Raw genomic sequence first — 18,446 nt, 5'->3', positions numbered from 1 at the left:
TTTTTAACTATTTTTGAATGTTTTTATTTCCCTTCAAATTGTATGTGTGTCTGAGTGTGTGTGTGTGTGTGTGTTTCATTATTTAAAATCTAATACATTTCAAAATTATATATGATTGATGCATACTTGAAAACACATTTGGGACCATTCTGAAAACTTCTTCAAATTAGAAGCAAAATCAGTCATCAAAGACAGAAACAACAAGTAGGCTGGATTGGTGGTGTTGATGATGACTTCATTAAGAAGAATTCACCCCTTGTGTTTTGATGGACATTTTTTAAATTCTTAGACATCAGTCTAAAACTTGAATTGCTCACACATATTGCATTGTACGAAACAGAACACTTGTCAGTTTTGGTGTGTGTGTGTGTGTGTGCATGTCACATGATGTGTATGTCCTTGTATGCATGCATGCGTGTTCAGATACATTCATATATCTGCCCACATGCATGCTAGTATGTACACATACCTGTGTTGCAGTTTAGATATCACAAATGAACATTCTGAGGGCATGATCCACATAGACTTTGTTCACAAAAGTGCAGAAATAACAAACAAAAAGGCATAATACATGTGTACATTAGTGCTGTTCATGTCAATTATAACAATATGTTTAAAACCGAGGGCATGGCTTTTATAGCTACCTAAAAGCACCAATTTCCTGTCAACAATTAGTCAGAACACAAATTTCATAATTTTCATACTGGCAAGTGGAATGGGGTAGTTGAAATTTAGGATTATAAGGGAATATTAATAATTTGCATGCCTAGTGGTGCAATACAGGACTGTATCTAAATTTCATGCATATTGGTGACATTTCACCTCAAAAAATAATGAATCAATCATATATTTCCAATATATTACAGTAACTATATTCCATATTCCTCTTACTAAATAAATGAATACTAAAAAAGTAAGTTATGGAAATGATGATATGTTAATTTTCTTAAATTCAATGGATATACTAAGTTAAAACAAGCAAGAGAAAAAAAATTACAAGAAAATTAAAAAAGAATGGCAGAATAATGATGAATAAATTAATGAATGAATCCCTGGGGAATAAATATACTGAAAAATAAAGAAAAAATAAAATTTAAAACAAATATATTAAATTTTAAATTGCTAAATACTTACATGTTCAGCAAATATCACCAAGGCCTTAAACTGTGGGGCAATATCACACAGAAATCCTGCAGATTTCCAAAATGCTGTAATTGGCCCCTCATTGCCAGTATAGAAAAATATTGGGCCCTGGCCTCTCTGCCACCACTGATCTAAAAAAAAAAACAGATTATAATTTGAGTTCAGAAAGAGCTCCTTCAGGACAAGTTGATCCATGGACTAAGACCCCATTCCCATAGATTTTAGATCGATCTATCCCTGTGGGGAGTCTCACTAGATTACTCTCAGCTTAGCTGGCTTAAGCATCTGTCCCGCCTACTAAAAGCTGTAAGGGGGTAATTAACTATGGTGCACGCTCGGCTGACTGCAATTTAGCGTGAACCCCCAGGAAGTTAAGTCGATCTAAATCTAAATCTCTGGATCGATCTAAATATCTGGGAATGCATCTAACAGATCTGCAGATCAAAAATGGCCATCCCCCTTGAAAGCTAGCTGCATAATCTCCTAACAGACATTGAATACATTCCCCGTGGGGAATACATGGTAAGCTTTCAAATGGGTTGGCCATATTTGATCTGTGGATCAAAATATTCTTTTCATGGCCATTTTTAGATATTAAATATTAAAATATTTCTGCAATTTCATTAACTATGTGCTCTTTAGTGTCAATGTTTAAATTACATCAAAATCATTTTGTATGGCATATCATTTCCAATCGAAATTATAGAATTCAGGGACTGGTTAGTTATATTTACACCACCAACTCTTCTTTTACAGAAGGAAATATCAACCTCAGGTACCTTTATATTTTAATAATATACTGTCTGTTGGATATGTTTAGACACAGCAATATGACCCTGGGACTTTTTCAAAAATGGACAGTCATACCTCTAATTTGACACAATGCATGAACAACAATTGTTATTAATCCTATGGACTCTGACTAACATTCACTATCAACACAGTGACATATCCATCCCTACTGTATACTCCAGTACATTGTCTGATAACAAGTTGTAGTTACAGTATATTAACATTAACTAGCCTCCATATAAATGTATACATTGTCTGATAACAGGTTGGGGTTATAGCTGTATTAACCTTAACTACCCTCCATAAATGTATACACCGTCTGATAAAAAGTTGCAGTTACAGTATTACTAGTAACCTTTTAAACTAAGGTTGAATTGATGCCACCTCATTGACACATGACATGATATCACATACTAGGTTTGGTATTACACACACACATACACACTTCTCTCTCTCTCTCTCTCTCCCACGTACACACACACACGCACACACACACACACATTGCAATCCTGGTATCATATTGATATCTCTACTGTGTATAATAAATATTGACATACAAGCTTTACACATACCCTTTAAAGATACAGAGTGAACTCGAGAACAGAAATTATTTTCTGTGGAAATATCAACTGGATCCTTTCCCTTTGCCAACAATTATCCATGATATGGATCCAAAATTATCCATGTTTTTCTAGACTTAGAAAAGCTTTTGTCAATCAGTCATGTATAAAAATATTGGGGTTCCAGTAGAGCATTAATTGTTTGGTGACAATTACATGAAGGGGAAAAATGAGATGAAGAACTTGGAAATGGGTTTTCAGACTGTAATATGTTCTCTCAATGGTTTGGGACTGGGTACACCTTTACTGGTAATATACAGATTTTTCTCTTTTGGCATTTGAAGAACTAGTGTGCAAACTAATAATTTGTCTTACTATGTAGTAGTTTGTCTTCACTATATAGTAAAGCGATTAAGGGAATATTGATGTAGTTTTTAGGATTTTTATTTTTTTTATTTACTTATACTCCATCTATTTATCAATTATTATTATTATTATTATTATTATTATCATTATTATTATTATTATTATCATTATTATTATTATTTATTTTTAATTATTTTTAATTAATCTATTTATTTATTGCTATATAGGTCTAACCCGCTTTGTCTTGTATGACAAGTGTGACCAACTAGTGCTCAAAACATTATTGTACTCATTACAACAATTTATTGTCATAATTGTAACAATTTTAATTGTTTTAAAAAACTATAGACTTGTCTAAGACATATGCAGAGTACTACTGGTAGCTATAGCTCTCTGATGATAGTCATAAACAACACATGCTGATTTCCTGGTGTTGCACTTACCTTGTATCAAGTAACGCTGCTTGTACGTCTTTCTGCCAAAGCTTGCAAAATTAAAATGATCGAGATATTGGTCAAAATATTTCTCAACAAACGGCACATCTTCTGAAGTATGTGCTACCGGTAAAAACAATGTGCAAATACACAGAAGAAGCGACGGCACCTTATATAATGGCACCATGTTATTCGAGGTGACCTAATACACAAGTTTTAGCATTCCCAATCAATTTCCGGATATTTACATCAATTGTGTTAGTTGCGCCCCGTCGCAGATTGCATCTGTGATCATCACACCGGTTGGTGCACGGTATTGTGGGTAATTAAAACATGGCTGCGCCCATGAGTTTGTAAACGTTAACTGTGCGTTTTGATTATCAATGAATTTAGTCTACTTGTTTTAAGAAAGTAGGGTAAGTACACGAACAAATACATTCAGAGTGCGATGTATCGAAGAAACATGCCCAGTGTATCGCCTAGATCTTCAAAAGTAATATTGCGGGGACTCATATTTAGAGGGGTCTGGCCTCAGTTTTTGGCCTCACAAGTTACAGTTACACTGTTAGTTTTACAGGCTAGGTGCTTACTGCAGCTACAGCTTAGCACGTAACTTGTAAGACGGAAAATGAAGCAAAGTGGGGATTTCGTGGGTTGCATTCTTATACGACTACTGTAATCGTTTCCCGTTAGTTGGCATAACAGTAGTATTTTAGTGGGATCCTAGTTCTATCATTCATGGAGACAAAACATTTCTAAAGGTTTTTCTGACAGATACTACGCATCTTTTTTGCCAACCAAAAAGACAACAGGGACAGTTTTCATGTAAGCCTTAAACAAAATAACATCATTTTATGCTAATTGTTCTCTTTCTGTAGTCATCAATATGTGCACACAAACGCCAAAGCTAGTCTTCCCCGTCCTACCAAAGCAAGCTCGACACCCAACCCTTACACATAACTTTAAATACAACTTAAAATACAGCTCTCCACCTCCAGTTCTCTTCTTCATGTCTACCTACTGACTGGTATCAGGACAATTCCCCAGGGATTTTCTGAACCATTGTAGCAAAATCACTATCAGTCTGGTATTGATTGGAAAGCCCAGCTTCTTGAACTTTATGCCATATGCACTGGCTGAGGTGGAAAAAACATCCTTTCACTTGGGCATTTGGTAAGGAATGGCGGAAAGCATTACCTAGAGCTATTTCAAAGTCCATCATTATAGTATCAGGAGCAAGCTCAGGCCTAAGTTCCTTGAGCTTACTCAGCAAATGATTATATGTCTCTTCTGTCTTGTTTTGGGAGTAGGGCGTAAATGCATGAGAGGATATGGCCCTCACGGAGTGCATGGATAGTCACTAGCTGGAAGAACTGCTCTGGGGTGGTCTTAAAAGTTCTATGACAAAACCAGTTTGCAGATGCAGCCAGAGTTCTTAAGTTGTTCTCTGTTGCTAATACCAACATGTGGCTAGCTTGGCCTTTCCTACTGTCATAAAGCAGAAATTGCTCTCCATTTGATGTCCACAACATCATTTCCCAGAATTTTAACCTTTGCTTTGCAGCCATGATTCCGTCTCATGGTGCACTCATATGAAATGACCCCACTGACTAACTCTTTCTGCTTAACATAAACATAATTCTCAAAGATGAGTTTAAGACCGCCACGTTCAGACTGTGTGTATTCTATTATCAAAGGGATACCTGAACAAGAGAGATAATCTGTTTACCCCACCTCTACCTGGAGATAGGGTAGGCTACTGAGTCTATTTACTGTCCTGTTCCCTTTCATTTCCATGACCTCATTTTATAGTGGCTGTTCTCGCAGCTCTCGGCCTCGTGCATCGGTCAAGTTTTTTCCCCTTTGAAGAGGATGGTTTGACATACAAACCAGTGGTGGACAAAACCATTTAGCTTTTCATCTTGGAAGCTTTCATGACTTTCATAAGGTATCTTTCTCTCTGCTCTTGAGACTTTCTGGTCCAAGATATAGTCCATGCCAAAAGAAGAGAAATGATTGCCCAGAGTGAATTCTCCTCTTCTTATATTGGCCCTCTCAGCGTCTGTTTGCTGGCTCTCTACGACTTCATACAAACTCTTGATTAAAGCTGGGATGTCTTGTTGTCTCCACTGGGTTTTCATTTTGAGCACGTGATTAATTGCTTCGCAGTTGTTGTTGGTCCAGTGAAGATATGCCCCTTCTTGGCTGATATTGGTCTCTAAATTTTCCTGGATATAAGGGTAGATATACTGATTGAAATATGGTAAAAATTCTGGGGCTTTATCCTCTATTACCTTTTGGGTCATTTCCTGATGTGCCTCTAGGACTGGTTATGACGGTGCTGAAGTCAATCCAGAGGGTCCAAAAATTGTTGTAGTAATTTGTTGTCTTGTCGAGCTCTCGACACCAACTTTGTCCCAGAGGTGCATAATACAATTTTGCTTCAAGTGTCTTTCACATGATAACAACTTTGCCTCTTCGAAAGAAAAATTTGGCAGCCTTTCTGATATTTTTCATGGTCAGATCCAATGATGGGGGAGCTGGCTCATCCATCCAACTCCCTAGCCAATGTGTCTATAAACGAGGCGTACGTTTTCCAGTCTGATGTACCATGGACCATGACTGGGCCTAGGAAGAGAGGTGGGTTGTCTGCTGAACGCCTAACCAGGGCCAGGTTTTTGTACACCGTAGCCGTAACATGTAATTGTCCTAAATCGATTCCAAGCACTGTACCATATGTTACTGGCCCCGCACAACAAAACCTCTTGAGATCTGCAATCTGTTTTTCTGTATACAGGATAAATGTAGAACATTTATTTTTCTCGTGAATTATTTTCTTCAGGAAGGGGTGATGGTGTATTTGTCCATGGAGGTTGATTAAGTTGTCCGCCAGATTTTGTCCTCCGCTGCTGTCAGTAGGCCCCGAATTCTCCTTTCTCACCTTATTTGTGCACCTTATTCTGTACTTGTTTTAAGTTTGCTGGCCTCCTCGGCTCTTCATTTTCCCTGATCATGCCCTGATATATTTCTTTATGCTTGGAGGTCTTAGCTTTTGAGGCTATTTCTTCTAATATGGTAGTGTTTGTTTAAACATAATGTTGAGCATTCAAATGGCTCAAGTTACTGTGGGGGGCAAGTCCTGGATACTGTCCGATATACTCCACAAGTGATTTATCAGGTCTGTTTTGGAGTATACTTATTCTTCTTTTGTAGTTAGAGTCCTTTTTAAGTGTCTGGTAGTTCCTTTGTAATGTTATTACTTGATTTGGTTGTTTGTCCAAAAGTTGCAATTTTCTCTTGTTTTTCACTTGTGTTTCAGTGTAATATTGGTCATTCTTCAGCACTAGCTGGCTCCATTTGCCATCTCTAAACGCCATTCTTGTCAATGGCAAGGGACTTGGATTCCACGCTCGACAATCATCAGAAAGGTCTTGTTTTTGTCCTGCCTGGATGCGGGCAGCATTACGTCGGTTGTCTATGATAAACATTTATATTTTCTTTCTTGCCTGGGGATATTTCAGTGATTGTTGGTGCTAAAGCTGACGTCAGTAATGAAATGACTTCATCCACCGGTAAAACCTTGTGTTACTCCTTCTCCTTCTAGTTACAAAAAATCACAAAACTAGGAGAGCCACTAACAGCCTGGGCAGCTCAGTCAGTGGCGCCCCCTCATTGTGTAAAGGTGTCCCACCTATTGCTGTCCCCTCATCCTCCCATGACTGATCAACCTCCATAGTTTCATTGGAATTTTCGTGGTCCATGGGTGAGTTCGCAGGCATGTGGTCACTGGTGGGCTCACTGACAAAGGTGTTGCATGCTGACTGGAAATTTTGGGGTGCAGAATTTGGTGGGCTTGCAGGCCCTTGGTCAGTGGTGGGGTCACTGACAAAGGTGTTGCATGCCGACTCGAGATTTTGGGGTGCAGAAGTTGGTGGGTTTGCAGGCCCTTGGTCACTGTCATCCAAGTTGGTGTACTGCAGTTCACGCTCAGTGAGACTACTGTTGAGGTCTACAATAACTGCTGGCTGTTGGATTAATTCTATGAGTGTGCTGAAGTGGTCTGGACGGAACTGATTGACAGTTTTGGGCACGCCTACACTTGTCCAGATGATGACCACTTCTGCAATTAAGCAGACTGGGAAACTCCTCTACCTGTGATTTTCCTGGAAAAAGGTGCTGTCACAAAGTTCTCATTCAGAACTGGTGGACAGTAGGACCTGATAAAAGAAAATGGAATAATAGTGTTCAATGATAAATTAAAATCAATTTGGATCTTCAATTAAATCTAAATGCGAAATTCAACATGAAAAACAAAATTTCTTATGACGTATGACTACTGAAAGGATGATCAAAAGATATCTGTAGGTTACCATTTGTACATGAAAATTAAATTGTGGAAAAGACCATTGTTTCCACATCAGAATCTATAGATGTAATGCATTAAAATCCACTGCAAAGTTTCTTTTATCTGTAAAATACTAATAATTGAAAGTATTACCTGAGGGCCACCTTCAGTGCTGCATTTGCAGCATTCATGTGTGTCATCCCAGACCATTGGCCTGGCCTGCATGCTGCATACACCTCATTGTTGAAGCTATCTGCAACAGTGGCACATAGATGTCCTTTGTAGCGATGGGGCTGTATGTCGTAGTTATTTCGGTGGGTGATTATCTTCATGGCTGTCAGGAGCCTAAGGTGCAGATGATTGTTCTCTGTACCATATAATCCAAGGGATAGTGCCCTGTATAGGCAGTTTCCATCAGTGCCCACCTTCAAAGGTTTATGGGTATGGAGCAATATTGGATGAAACAACCTCAATATTTTGAATGACACTGGATCTCCCTCTGCCAGGTTTGGATGTGATCTCATTGGAAGTGAAATTTCATATGTTCTGAGCAGCAGCTGCTCTGATATGTTACAGCAACCTAAAAAAACAGTAGAAATGAATATCAGATATAATGACAATGTAATGATGGATCGGATCTGTTTATAATCTTCCCAATAAGCATAAGTTATAAGCATTAAAAAAGTGATAAAATATGGAGATGATCAGGAGGTTCCTGATGCATATATATATGTACCCTTTTTTTCATATCAAGCAACCTTATAATGACAGCTCAGTTTGCTAGTTTAACATACTGGCTCCAACCTATTAACTTCCAAACCTAGCATATGGCATCTTTTAAAAGCTCAATATTTACAAAATCTGTGTATTTTGATTAGAGAAATCACTAGTTGGGCACATTTTCTGAATAATACGGTCAGTTCAAGCCTTTTTAGTTGGCCTGTCACAAAACCAGTAAGCTTAGCACTGTAATGTATACATCGTGGTAAATGTTGAGATGTGCTTCTAGACCAAGAAAGTAGGCGAGGTTATGAAGCTTGATTACAGTACCTGGGTAGGATTATTGCCCAATCGCCTGCAAGCAGCCTCGAAATCAATAGGCTGCATCTACTGTAAAGGCACAGCACTTGCAAATAAAGTCAATGTCATCCTTACTCCAGAGATTAAACACATCTTCAGTCATGGGAACACACAACCTACAAAAAATAAGAATAAATTAAGCAACTGTATGAAAACGGTATTAAGGTATGAATTGGGAATCATTAATAGCTCTGAAAGATATGTAGACGCTGGAACTTTTACTTAAGGAAATTTCCAAATACGTACATTTTACCTTCAATTTGTGGTATTAAATTGATTTTCAGGTATATTACCCTGACATTGATTTTTATTTGTTGTTACAAGCACTGCGTACGTGTCTCTGATTTTAGCTTGATTCAGTTGCCAGTTTTAAGGCTATTTATGTGAACTGAAACATTTTCTGTGATGTTTACAGAAGATCAAAAGAGAGCTTCTAACCACCTCTAACTCCCCTGGAAAGTTTTTTTCTATATCTTGTCATCTTCAACTCCAGTTCTAGTTATACTGTAAGATTCCATTCCCAGAGATTAGATCAATCCAAACCAGATTGACCTAACTCCCTGGGGGTTCACGCTAAATAGCTGTCAGCCGAGCGGGCACGAAAGTTAATTACCCCCTTACAGCTTGTAGTAGGCAGGATGGACATTTAAGCCGGATTATCTGACAGTAATCTAGTGAGACTCCCCACGGAGATAGATCAATCTAAATGTCTGGGAATACGCCCTTAGCCTACATTTTCATTTCCAGCCTTCAAGTTGCAACCAACTGAGTGAGAAACATGTCTGACGAAGAGGATAATGTTACTTATGTGCGGCCAAAGAAGACAATAAACTATGGAAGTCTGGAGCAGCAAGAAAAGCTTCGTCTGCTGTCAGGAAGCAGTGGGGAGGCTATCCAGTCGGCCATTGCAGCTGGCAATATTAATATATCAGAAGGTTTGGATAGTACAATTCACCTTGTACATTTTTTTTTTTCTTTTGTCAAACCATTTTTGAAAAGTGAAAATCAAATGACTTCATGTAAGGCAATCTAGTCATTGAAAAAAAATATTATATAAATGGAGTATTTATTGTTTGTTTGTTATGCCATGCACTGGACTTTTATTTTTCAGTTTCTAACAAATAAGCCTTTTCACAATGATAATCTCTGGCAAAGACCTTTTGGTAATAATGATACACCAGTCATGAAAAATTGTGGCATATTTAATATTTGGTTGTTATAAAGACCCACAAAAACTTATGGTTAGGATAAAGAGGTTACAAGGAAGCACGTTTGTTTCAGAAACAATGGAAATAGAAGAAGCTGATGGCCCAGATTCCAATGCAGCTGTACTTGCCTTTTTTGAAAAACGTAAAAGGGTATGTGTATGATAAATATAATGCAAGATTTTAAAGTTGAAGAAGATAATTGTTGCAAGAACAAGAAATAAAACACAAAAAGAAAGAAATTAAATGCAACTCTATGTGAGAATCTGGGTTGCTTTAAATTAATTTATGACAAGTTTTCTTGTAACAAAATCTACTTTTTGTCCCTTGAAAATAGATGCAAATTTATTTTTCATAGCATGTAATTGCTCAGAGGAGTCCAGTTCATATTGCATTTAAAGTATTTAAATATATATTTATATATATATCTAAAAATTCGCTCATATTGCAGGCTCGACAAATCCAAGTATCCACAGATGATTTAGAAGTCAAGGCTAATCTGCGGCAACTGGGAGAGCCAATATGTAAGTAGATCACTGAATGCAGGGCCAGAAAGGTAGAAATAGATTTAGACTGAAAGATCCGTTTTAACCTAAGATTATGATAGTCCAATGCAATGAAATTGTGCACCTGTGTTATATAACAAGACAGAAATGGGTAATATTTTACTAATAGTTACTTTATTTTAATAGACCACTAAAATAACCTGAATTGAAGAGTACCCTTTTTTGCCAATTTATAATTAATTCAGTGGGCAAGTTATAGCTATGACCTCGGACATAAACACAGAGCTCTTGACTTTTGAATTTGTTTATTTATGAAGTTATTTTTAATAAGCAATTCCCATGTTACAAAGGTTTGTTTGGGGAGGGACCTGCTGATAGGAGGGAGAGACTGAGAGCCCTGCTGGCAGACATTGGGACAGATGCCATTAAGAAGGAAGTTGAAGCTGAAAAGGCACAGGACAAGCCTGATGATGTGACGTGGTATCATGAGGGGACAGAAACGCTGCAGGATGCCAGAATGTGGATAGCCAAATATTCCTTGCCAAGGTGAAACATTTGAAACTTTGATCAAATAAGTGATAATTATGTATCTAGCCTTGCATGTGTTTTTATGGCAGTATCTAAATTTGATTCTTTTTCTGTTTTGATTTGACAGAATGATTACTATTCCTGGACCTTAGATTTACCACAACATCTTCAATGGTATGGTTGAAAAAGATGGGACTTTTTAATTGACTTGTTGGCTTGACAATTATCCTCTCTAAAACTCCTGATGATTCTAACATGTGTAACATGTAACTGTACATGTCTCACTTAGAAGACAGTTGTTTCTTGAATATGAATTTTGAAATGGTCTCTATTTTACATAATCTAGTGATAAAAAGATATATTTTGACCATGTGTTACCTTTCAGAGCACGAGAACGACTGCGTAAGGCCAGAGAAGAGAAAAATATTCCAGAGGCCAAGAGGCAAGCTAGAACCCAAGAATTACACAAGAAGCTAAGAGTAAGCATGATTGTACTTTTCACTTCTTATTTGATTTCAGGTTGATTATATTTCCTCTAGACTGTCAGTGATAAATCTGATTGACACGATATTAAAAAAGATTTTATGTTTGATTATATGGGGAAATTGCCTGTCTGACTTTTCATGACTGCTTGAAATGCCAGAATGCCAAACTAAAAAAGTTTATGTGGAAATATAATACATCATAATAAATCACATTCAAACATAGATGAATGGAAATAAAATATTAGTTCAGACCAGCACAGAATTGGGAGGACCTGCAGATTTCTTGTAGTGCAGGTCCTCTGGTCCTTCATTTTCTCCAAAGTTTTCCTCATATCTGATTGTATATATGACAAATACCTGTCTTTCTTCCAGTCTTTAACCAATGAGTACAGTCAGATAGGAGATAACAGACCAATCTCATTCTGTCAGTTCAGCCCTAACTCGAAGATGTTGGTTACTGCATCATGGTGAGTCAGTCTCTCTCTCTCTCTCTCTCTCTCTCTCTCTCTCTCTCTCTCTCTCTCTCTCTACGCTAACAAACACCCACACACGTACATTAACACTCTGCTTAAAATTGTATTATTTTGAAACAATAAATAAAAAGAATTGATTTCTAAATTTACAGGAGTGGGCTCTGCAAGTTGTGGTCTATTCCTGACTGTAGTGCCATCAGAACACTCCGAGGTAGGTATGCCTGTGCTACTTAATAGCTGAAGAGAAATGGTTCTATCTGTTTAACAAGAACATTCAGAAGTAAGAAAAATGTTTTAATTGTAGATATACTAGTAATAGCAAACCCTGTGTTTTATAAAGTAATAAGTAATACTGCTACTGATTTAAAACTAAGAATCATATTCAAGTTAATTTTTTTATCCCAGTAAGGCATCGCCCGAATATTGTACCATATTTATATTTCACTGCACCCTTCAGGTCACAACTGTAATGTTGGAGCAATAGTATTCCACCCAGAGGCCACAGTTAACCTTGACAACAGGGCGTGCTGCATGGCCTCCTGTGCACAGGATGGGACAGTCAAGCTCTGGAATTTAGAAAGGTAAGATTTTAATTAAAAGCTATGTCGTTATTAAAAAAATCAAGCCTTTCATTAAAAGAGAGGTGTGATGGGGAAATTGGTATCTTTTTATTTAAGTTATATTACAATAATTATCTAATAATTTACTGGTCTGTTGCTTACAGGGATATGTCCTAGTGCTATGCTAGTTTAATTGTATTCATTCTCAGGACACATTAATGTAATCTTTTATATATAATTTTAAGTGCCTAACATATAAATTGTAGTTTCTAACTTTGCTTAAAGTGATTCATATAATTACTGTTGTTTTATACTTGCTGATTCTTAACCAGTAATGCTGTGTTTTTCCCCTCAGTGAGGAGCCTGTGGCAGACATAGAAGGACATGCACCATATCGTGTGAGCAGACTGGCATACCATCCGTCAGGGAGGTTCCTGGCCACATGTTGGTAAGATTTTGTCATATTATTTTCATGGAGGAATGTTTTCAGGATTGTGCATGATTTCAGGACTTTCAGTCTTTATTTTGGTTTTGGTTTTTTCACTTAGCGATGAGAAATTGTAAGCTACGTTTTCAGGATTTTCAGTTTTTACAACTTTCACCCTAGTGACGTTATTAATATGTGTTGTGTAACCATGGTGGTGATAAAAAATAACCTTGTCCAGCACAGATTGTTTTTAGATAAAATGCTTTTTACTGTGTTGTCATATATGTACTATCCTGGTACAGTAAGAACTAAGGCTAATATGCAGATAAGAATCTTATGTGATTAAATATTGAATGGGAGTATTGAAGGACAGAATGTGCAAATATACAGCTCATTTTTTACAAACTTAAAAACAAATTCTGAAAAAAAATCTCTCACAATCTTGTTACAGTAACACATAAAAACTTAAGAATTGAGCAAAGATCTTACACCTGTAGCCTGTGACAGAATGCATTTGATGCAGTGTTCCAAATTAATTTGTTACAACTTGAGAAATGAGATGTCCCTTTCAAATTCTATATCAACTTATTGGATTATGGAGAAATGTGAAAAAAAGAACACTTCTATTTCAGTTTTGACAATTCCTGGAGGCTCTGGGATCTAGAGGCACAGGAGGAGATTTTACACCAAGAGGGTCATAGTAAACCTGTATATGACATAGCATTCCAGGGAGATGGATCCTTAGCAGCAACAGGGTAATGTATGGATATATAAATATATAGATAGTGTGGAATTCCCTTTTAACAGTACAGTTTTGATATTAATTCCCTGTTGTTAAGACTATAATGAGTCATAGGATAGGAAATGTGAAATTGTATCATTTCTGGATCAATAAATATATACATTCACAAAGTCTTCCATCTCTGCCTAATTTTGGCACCAAGTTATTTTCTTAGTTTTGATTTACAAAAGAATGTACCTACTAGAGGTACATTAACTTTCTTTTCAGTCTTTAAAACTCTTACGAGGAAAAAAACTTATTTTACATGCCCAGATCATGTGTCTTTAACAGCCAGTCCATTCAATGACATTATGTTTTTGTGTAATTTCTAGTGGTTTGGATGGCTTTGGTCGTGTGTGGGACCTAAGGACTGGGCGCTGTATCATGTTTATGGAGGGACATCTCAAGTCTGTTCTAGGAATTGACATCAATCCTAATGGGTGAGATTAGATTGTTTTATTGATACCTTTACATGACTTTTTATTTCATTACCAGTTTGTTCAGACTTCAGCCTAATTTAGCTTTAATTTGTTTATCAGGTCAAATGGTTAAAAGTCATGGGTTAAAAGTTTTGTTTTTCTCAACATAATCGCAATACTTAAGCATTTGGAGAAGAATATTTTAGCTAAGTTAAGGCCGGTGATAGGGTTAAATACGCTTAAAATCATGTTTTTGAGTTTTTTGTGTGTTTATATTAATCAAATAAGTATCTAACGTTGGATGTAATAATTTTTATGAATTTGCATCGCAAAATGTGTCTTTTGATGAGTTTTTCAACCGGCACGCGCCCCAGTCAGGCTGACAACTAAGCCACGCCTCTGTTACTAAGGGCCGTTGCCATGAGGGGGTCGGAGCACAGTTAATGAGTTATAAGCCGATTACGTGTGCGGTAATAGGTCATAAGTCTTACATCAGCTTAGCAGCGAAGAAGTCTAGCTAGTACACTATGGGGAAGAGAAAAGTTCGTGTTAAAAGTCCATTTCCAGAGGAAAGAACGAAAATTTTGAAAGAGAGTAGGGCCTGTGCGTGGCGGTTGGGGAAAACCCGCCCTATTTGTTCAGTCGGATAACTGATTTCTGTATACCTAATAAATGGGTGAAAGAGTTAATCGAATCGCCTAAATTAATTGACAAATGAAAGAAAAATCGATAAATAAATTAAAAAAAAAAAAACGCTAAAAAGGATTCTTTTAGCCTAGCTCTTAATTTTTGCGATATATATTGGTGAGCGTATCTGCGACACGTTACGAAACCAGAAATGATTGTTGGTCGCCGTTTGCAAAAGGTAAATCTAATGTTGACAAAATGAAATTTTATTCTCCAAGACATGATATCATGGAGCTTGAGAGACACGCGAAAAATTGTGATGTGAATGGCCAAACGAGAGAAATCCAAGCAAGGGTTGACAGCATGATTAAAACAATAAAAATAAAAATGCATGTTAGCGGCTTTGCATTTTGCGATGTTTGGAGAAAAGCAATTTCAAAATCACTGATCAAGCGGGAAGAAAGAGTTCAAAATGTATCCAAAAATGAAAATCACAAAAAGACTCCGAAAATAGTCAAGACTAGCAGGTAAAAAGCAAATAGGGTCTAAGTATCATGTGTGTAAAAATAAAATATTTATTCAAAAACCTTCTCTCAGCCACTTTTACCGCTGAATCTTGTGCAGCTGAGCGTCTCCCCTTTATCTTAGCTGGCATTTTGAGAGAGACCGCTCTGAAGTAATCACTGGATTTTTCCGTTGATCTGACGATTACCAAGTGCCGTGCAAAATAATCCTGCAGCGTTACCCGTCAAAAAACTCTTATTAACACAAGTGACGGCCACTTGCTCTCGACAGACAGTTTTATCTGATCACTTTGCCGATATCAGAAAAGGAATCTCTCAAATTACTTGTTTGCCGAGGAAAAGCCATTGAAACGTTCAAATGCAACTTCACACCTCTTAATTGCGGTTAAATGTAATCGCCTTTGTTAGCGCTTCCTTCTACATATCCTTGACACCCTACTGGGCATCACTAGGCTAAGGCCCTCTCCAGAGCTGTCAATCAAAATGGCGGCACGCTTACAAGCCTAACGAGTGGTCGGAAAATGTAACAAAAGCACGATTTTCTGCCCCTTCAAAGCACCCAAACAAAATATTTTTAGATGACAATAAGCAATGGTTCCATCTGATCGTATAACCGATAACAGGTAAATTTGCCAGCTAAGCATTTGACTAATAAGCCCTGTTAACCAACCTGTGAACGTTTTTGGCTGTTTTAACAGCTTTCTATATTGACGAGATAAGTGAATCGCTGCCAAGTATAGCTCACTATCTGAGCAACCGATCGTTACAAAAGTTGCACCTATTGTTGTTAGGAATGTGGACTACAGCATGATATCAAGGGTTTAAGAGGAAATTGTTTGTTTGAAAGTTATCGTCTTTTGAAGTGAATAACCCATTGAAATATGGGCTGATTTAACGTAAAAGATGATAAAATCAAAAGTAAATAGGTTAAGACAATTCCCTGGTACCGCGCTGTAGTGCTTTCACCCAGCTTTATGAGGCATTTTGAATCACTCGAATAGCTGTCTTGGTTATAGAGAAAATCCCAATACCGAAAACGGCATTTTCCCCCTCAAATTGGCGCCAGAGCGTCATCTGTTGGACACTGTACTTAATCCCCGTCTTTAATTGGCCTTTTGGGAAGTTTGTTTTAATTTTTTATAAAAACTTATAAGCCCAGGGCTTTGTTTCTATGACTTTGGTCCTTTTACTATCAGTCACCTTAAGTCATTTTATCGCATAATGGTTTGTTGCTTTTGTGTTCAAGCTACCATATTGCCACAGGAAGTGAAGACAACACATGTAAAATTTGGGACATAAGACAGAGGTGTCTCGTCTACACCATCCCCTCACACACAAACCTCGTCTCCAAGGTCAAATTCCAACGTAAGTTTTTGTTCTGGTCATTGCATGGTGTGCATTACTGATACAGCTATTCTTGGTCTGTTATTGTGATTTGAAAACAGTTTGCTCATTGTACATATTAAGTATAAGTTTGATTTTCTGTGTCAGATTTCAAGCCACATAATATTGATGCATATATACTAAATGGGGTTCATATGCATAATTGCACGTTTGCATTGTCTGTGCACCCTATCCTCTCAACATTAAATAACATGCTTTTAAATGCTGACTGGAAGTCTGATACATTTATATATATCATGGCAAGAGATGAATGTGACAAGGATTTTGGAATCTTTGTCAGTCTGAGACCAGATAGACCTTGATACAAATATGTGACTGTCTCAGACGTTCAACTTTTTGAAATATACTTTCTAGTATACACTTCGAAATTAATTAGTAATGTTAAAAAGTGTTGCAGTTGCTGTCAAAAAAAAACAATAAATGATATGGATGTAAGTGTGGATGTATTTGTACTGTGGAAACTTTCCATATTTTATCTTCAAATTATTAGATAATGGTCAAACGCAAACCGCAGCCAAGAAGATTCACCATTTTACAAATCTTGAATATAAGGCCCAGTAAAGCATGAAGAATTAATCAGAATAATTAATGAAGTCGAGGCAATAAAATTATATATTTCCTTACAGCTGGCAATGGAAGATATTTGGTCACTGCCTCATACGACAATACAGCAAAGGTATGTTGATGAAATGTAAACTGATTGTATTATACTCTGTGGTTGTTAAACTAGAATAATAATGTGTGTGGAAGTTGCATAATATATTTTGTGTGCAAATGTTTATGTTTTAGCGAATTTGAATTCATTTTCTCAATGAAGTAAAAGAAATATAGCTTTGCAGACCAAATTAAATATATTTTTCTTTCTATTTATCTCATCTCTTTTATCCGTTAGATTTTAACGGATAAAACGGATATTTTAACGGATATTGTAATATTCTGATATACTCCAGGTGTGGTCTCATCCGTCCTGGTCTCCTCTGAAGACTTTAGCAGCACATGAAAGTAAAGTGATGTGTATAGATATATCTCCCAACATGGAGTATATAGCCACTGCTTCCTATGACAGGACATTTAAAGTATGGGCACCAGATATTCTGTAGCACTGAACTGGTTTTGTGGGAGTGATAAAAGAGGGGCACTATGCTCTGAATTTATATCTTGGGACTAGATTTTATAAGGAATATAGAAAAATTTATCTCCTTAAATTCCTCTGTGTAGTTTTTTTTTTTTTTTTTTTTCAATGGCAGAACTTGCATTTTAAGTTGTTTTATTATGATGAATGAAGAAAGGGAATATGTGGATACGAGTAAGACAAGGTTTCAATAACATGTATTGGTGTGACTCTGGAATGCCTCGGCTTCCTTTGACTGAATTTTCATGATCAGAGTTACTATAAATACTAAGAGCTTCCATGTCCAGAGTGCAAATATTCAGAGGGACATTCATTTTGCGATACCAAGCTTGGAAGACATTCTGCCACACCTGAGAACGAGAATAGGGAACAAAGCAGGGATTGCACTTCTTTCTCAACCTTTCACTGATGTGGAAAGTGAACTTTCTCTATTTCTACACGTTTCATCTGTAATACTTTGCTGCCTTATTCATTTTTTCCCTAATGTTGTTGGTTTACACACAATGAATTGAATGTGTATAATGGAAAAGAAATCAAGATATGTAATACTTTTTTACCTAGATATCATATTTTGCAATAAAATCAGAAATGTAACATAATAAAACTTCTGTTGACTTTGAAGCTAATTTGATATTAAACTGTTGATTAAAGCGAT

The 18,446-nt window shown here is 36.8% G+C and overlaps 2 protein-coding genes across 2 annotated transcripts in view; one reads left to right on the top strand and one right to left on the bottom strand.

Moving 5' to 3' along the window:
* Positions 1–3,524, bottom strand: part of LOC106179479 (dipeptidyl peptidase 2-like) — a 43,398-nt gene extending 39,874 nt beyond the window's left edge. Inside the window, exons 1-2 of the mRNA XM_013563122.2 lie at positions 3,305–3,524; positions 1,135–1,274 (exon numbers count right to left, since the gene is read on the bottom strand). Of these exons, the coding sequence (XP_013418576.2) occupies positions 1,135–1,274; positions 3,305–3,482 (318 nt within the window). The 5' untranslated portion in view covers positions 3,483–3,524. The remainder of the gene's footprint in view (positions 1–1,134; positions 1,275–3,304) is intronic.
* A 48-nt stretch (positions 3,525–3,572) lies between these two features.
* LOC106179471 (U4/U6 small nuclear ribonucleoprotein Prp4) lies at positions 3,573–18,446 on the top strand. The gene is made up of 15 exons (XM_087008182.1): positions 3,573–3,711; positions 9,468–9,655; positions 10,002–10,078; positions 10,377–10,449; positions 10,782–10,977; positions 11,345–11,438; positions 11,817–11,911; positions 12,070–12,128; positions 12,375–12,498; positions 12,833–12,925; positions 13,537–13,659; positions 14,018–14,125; positions 16,502–16,620; positions 17,286–17,335; positions 17,610–18,446. The coding sequence occupies exons 2-15, from the start codon at positions 9,499–9,501 to the stop codon at positions 17,757–17,759; spliced, it is 1,518 nt and encodes a 505-aa protein (XP_086864308.1). The 5' UTR covers positions 3,573–3,711; positions 9,468–9,498; the 3' UTR covers positions 17,760–18,446.

This window comes from Lingula anatina, chromosome 3 (genome assembly GCF_051362555.1).
Source record: "Lingula anatina isolate TDL-2025a chromosome 3, LinAna3.0, whole genome shotgun sequence".
NCBI lineage: Eukaryota > Metazoa > Brachiopoda > Lingulata > Lingulida > Lingulidae > Lingula > Lingula anatina.
Note: the sequence above shows the minus strand (reverse complement) of the source record. Positions and strands in the feature narration are given on the sequence as shown.